The following is a 3,258-nucleotide window of genomic DNA, read 5'->3' on the forward strand; positions in this document are numbered from 1 at the left end:
AATTAAAAGTATACTATTTTTTTTTCATTTTATGAATACGGTTAAGGCTACCATAGTAATCGAAGTAAACAAAATATTATTTATAAAAAAGTAAATATGATTCCATTTATAAAAATAACCTATTCCTTTCATAAAAATAACTTTTTCCATTTTATTTTATTTTGATTTTAAAAATACCTGTTTTCCATTTTTTTAATATTTAAATTAGTATTTATATATTAAAATAAAAGAGTTGCGTGCATGTAATTTTCTATTTAACCTCCAAACTGCCAGAACTATACTTCCATCACAAATCATCATAGTAAAACTTAATTATTATCAATTGTTTCATTTCACTCTAGTCAACATGCAAGGATTCATTGTTTATGTTTTAATTCTCTCTTTTATTTCACCTTGTCTGTGTATAAGGTTCCATGTTGGAACCACATATGGTACTACTTATAATGTGATGCAATATGGTGCAACTGGTGATGGCAAATCTGATGATACAAAAGTATATGTTTTTATGTTTTATCTACATAATTTTAATTTATATTTATTTCATATCATTTTATAATAATTGAATGACCTTAGCAATATTTATTATTTGTTATATTTATATATTGAATTGTAGGCATTTTCAAGTGCATGGAGTAGTGCATGTAAAGCAGAAGGAATGTCAACATTAGTTATACCATCTGAAAAATCATTCTTGGTGAAGAAAATAGATTTTAGCGGTCCCTGCAATTCTGAAATTCTCATTAAGGTATATAATATTAATTATACTAGTATGAATCTTTAAAAAAATGTACATATGTAATAAAAATATTTAGGAGCTGTGTAAAATAATTAAATAAATCATATTTATTTTTTCTATATTAAATTGCAGTTTGAAGGAAAAATAGTTGCACCTTCTAAAGATGAGTGGGAAGCTGGACCATATTGGATTGTCGTTGAAAATTTAAATGGACTCACAGTTGAAGGCAATAGTCAAGGAGTAATCGATGGAAGTGGTTCTACTTGGTGGGGTTGTTCAGATTGTGATCGACCAGGGGTATAAATTAATTAATTTCTTAAGGAAATCAATAGTTATACTTTAATTTTTATCCAATTTTTATGTAATTTTTTATCTTAAGTAACTGAGCTATAAATTAATATTTTGAATTTGATTGTAATTTTATTATGACATTATATAATATTTCTGATGTTTCAGGTGTTCCATTTTCATCAATGCGAAAATCTTACTGTTAGTGATTTGAGCATCAGTAATAGTCCACGATCTCATGTATCTATTAATGCGTGCAAGGGCACAACATTCTCTAATATAGCAATTAATGCACCTGCTTCAAGTCCTAACACTGATGGATTTGACATTTCTGATTCCACTAATGTTTTGATACAAGATTCCCACATAAAATCCGGTAATTAAAGTTTATATACTATTATATTATACTATTTTATTCTTTTAGTATGTCTAACAAAAGGATTATGTTATTTCGAAAATAAAAATTCAAACATATTTTGTTATAAAAAATATAAATAATTAATTAAATATTAGAATCAATATATAAATTCTGAAAAATAATTTTAATATAAACCATCATTATCGTTAAAATTATTGGGTTTTTTTGTCTGTGATATATATGTAACTTTTTTATAAACTTTCTTTCATTAAACAGGTGATGATTGTATTGCTATCAATGGTGGCTCCTCTTTCATCAATGTTACAAGGCTTATTTGTGGACCCGGTCATGGAATAAGGTTTATAAAAGTTTTTTTTTAAAGTTCAACTTTGATATGCATATTTGACCAGAAGTAAATTTTTTAATTTTTTTTTCATATTTAATATTAATATTCTATTTTAATAAACAAAATGTTAATCGTTAATATGATGTATTAGTAGTTAGAGTTTGGATTCTTAACATCTCCAAATTCAGTTTTGTATGCTTACTTTTTATATTGTTCATGTATTCATATTTTCACTAATATATGTTATGTATTTTATGAATTCATCAGTGTTGGTAGCCTTGGTAAAAATGGAGCTAATGATAAAGTTTCTAATGTTTATGTACAAAATTGCACCTTTAGAGAAACTAGCAATGGAGCAAGAATCAAGACATTTTCAGTGAGTATAATATTTAAAGTTAAAAAAGATATTTATATGATATAAAAATATAAACATAAGAAATTTTGTCAATACTAAAATTTTATTTTATTTTTTTAGCACAAAAATTTGATTCAGTTTGTGTCTTTTGTTTTAAAAATTATAGAAATATAAATAAATAACCTTTTTTACAGAGACTAAATTAAAAGAAAAAGAAAATTTAATAATAATTTAGTATATATATTTAACACCTTCATTGTATTTTCTTACAGGGTGGATCAGGTTATGCAAAATATATTACGTATGAACAAATCACCCTTCAAAATGTTAAGAACCCAATAATCATAAATCAGGCATATCATGATTATCTGGAGGTACATATTTCACGCATATTATTTTATCTTGTAATTTTAACAATGTGTTTTATTATTTACTAATTTTATATACATAATATACTAATTAATACCAAAAGTAATCTATGTTTTTAATTTCATTTTATTGTAATTATCAGGAAACATCATCTGTGTTGGTGAGTTCTGTGACATTTCGAGGATTTAAGGGGACTTATGTTGGTAAAGTGGCTATTAGTTTGGATTGTTCTTCATCCGGTTGTTTTGATATTCTTTTGGATCAAAACAGCATTGTACCTGCTGAGAATGAAAAAAGTGATTCTGTTAGTTGTAGAAATGCTCATGGAACTGTTAGAGATACTATTCCAAATGTCCCTTGTCTTTCTTGAATAATGTGTTATATGTGGCAATGTAATTCAGAAACTTCTTTATAGGATCTTTGAAACCAAGACAATAAAGACTATTTTACACCTATTGTACTTTGTTTCTCTAAATTATAGAGTGTAACCCTATTTTAATTCAATTATATTTTGTCATAATTCTTGATAGAAATTATGAACGGAAAGTTGTAATAAAAGTATATTAAAAAAATTAAAGAATGTTTTATTACCTATATAAAAAGTATTATAATTATATAATTATTTTTAATAGACAATAATATTAATAAGGATTAAATGCACTTTTGGTCCTCATAGATGTGGCATTTTAAACTATTGACCATCCTATTACAAAATCAGTTATGCTGTTCCCTAAATTTTGATGGCATTTGGATTTTTGTAGTCCCCTTCAATTTTACATACGATGATGATTGGAATAATTTTTTTA

At 25.2% G+C, this 3,258-nt stretch overlaps 1 protein-coding gene across 1 annotated transcript; it reads left to right on the plus strand.

Moving 5' to 3' along the window:
• The first annotated feature begins 346 nt into the window (after positions 1 to 346).
• Positions 347 to 2,822, plus strand: LOC127138171 (probable polygalacturonase At3g15720). The gene is made up of 8 exons (XM_051064566.1): positions 347 to 493; positions 614 to 745; positions 869 to 1,033; positions 1,193 to 1,400; positions 1,659 to 1,740; positions 1,996 to 2,104; positions 2,356 to 2,457; positions 2,595 to 2,822. The coding sequence occupies exons 1-8, from the start codon at positions 347 to 349 to the stop codon at positions 2,820 to 2,822; spliced, it is 1,173 nt and encodes a 390-aa protein (XP_050920523.1).
• The last annotated feature ends 436 nt before the right edge of the window (positions 2,823 to 3,258 follow it).

The sequence above is a fragment of the Lathyrus oleraceus genome, chromosome 4 (genome assembly GCF_024323335.1).
Source record: "Lathyrus oleraceus cultivar Zhongwan6 chromosome 4, CAAS_Psat_ZW6_1.0, whole genome shotgun sequence".
Taxonomy (NCBI): Eukaryota; Viridiplantae; Streptophyta; class Magnoliopsida; order Fabales; family Fabaceae; genus Lathyrus; species Lathyrus oleraceus.

What these genes read in the sequence shown, in the direction of transcription:
- LOC127138171 (XM_051064566.1), top strand. Translation starts at nt 347, where the DNA reads ATGCAAGGATTCATTGTTTATGTTTTAATTCTCTCTTTTATTTCACCT. An exon ending in ATTCTGAAATTCTCATTAAG is followed by an intron (nt 746 to 868) that starts GTATATAATATT and finishes ATTAAATTGCAG; the next exon opens with TTTGAAGGAAAAATAGTTGC. An exon ending in GGACCCGGTCATGGAATAAG is followed by an intron (nt 1,741 to 1,995) that starts GTTTATAAAAGT and finishes TGAATTCATCAG; the next exon opens with TGTTGGTAGCCTTGGTAAAA.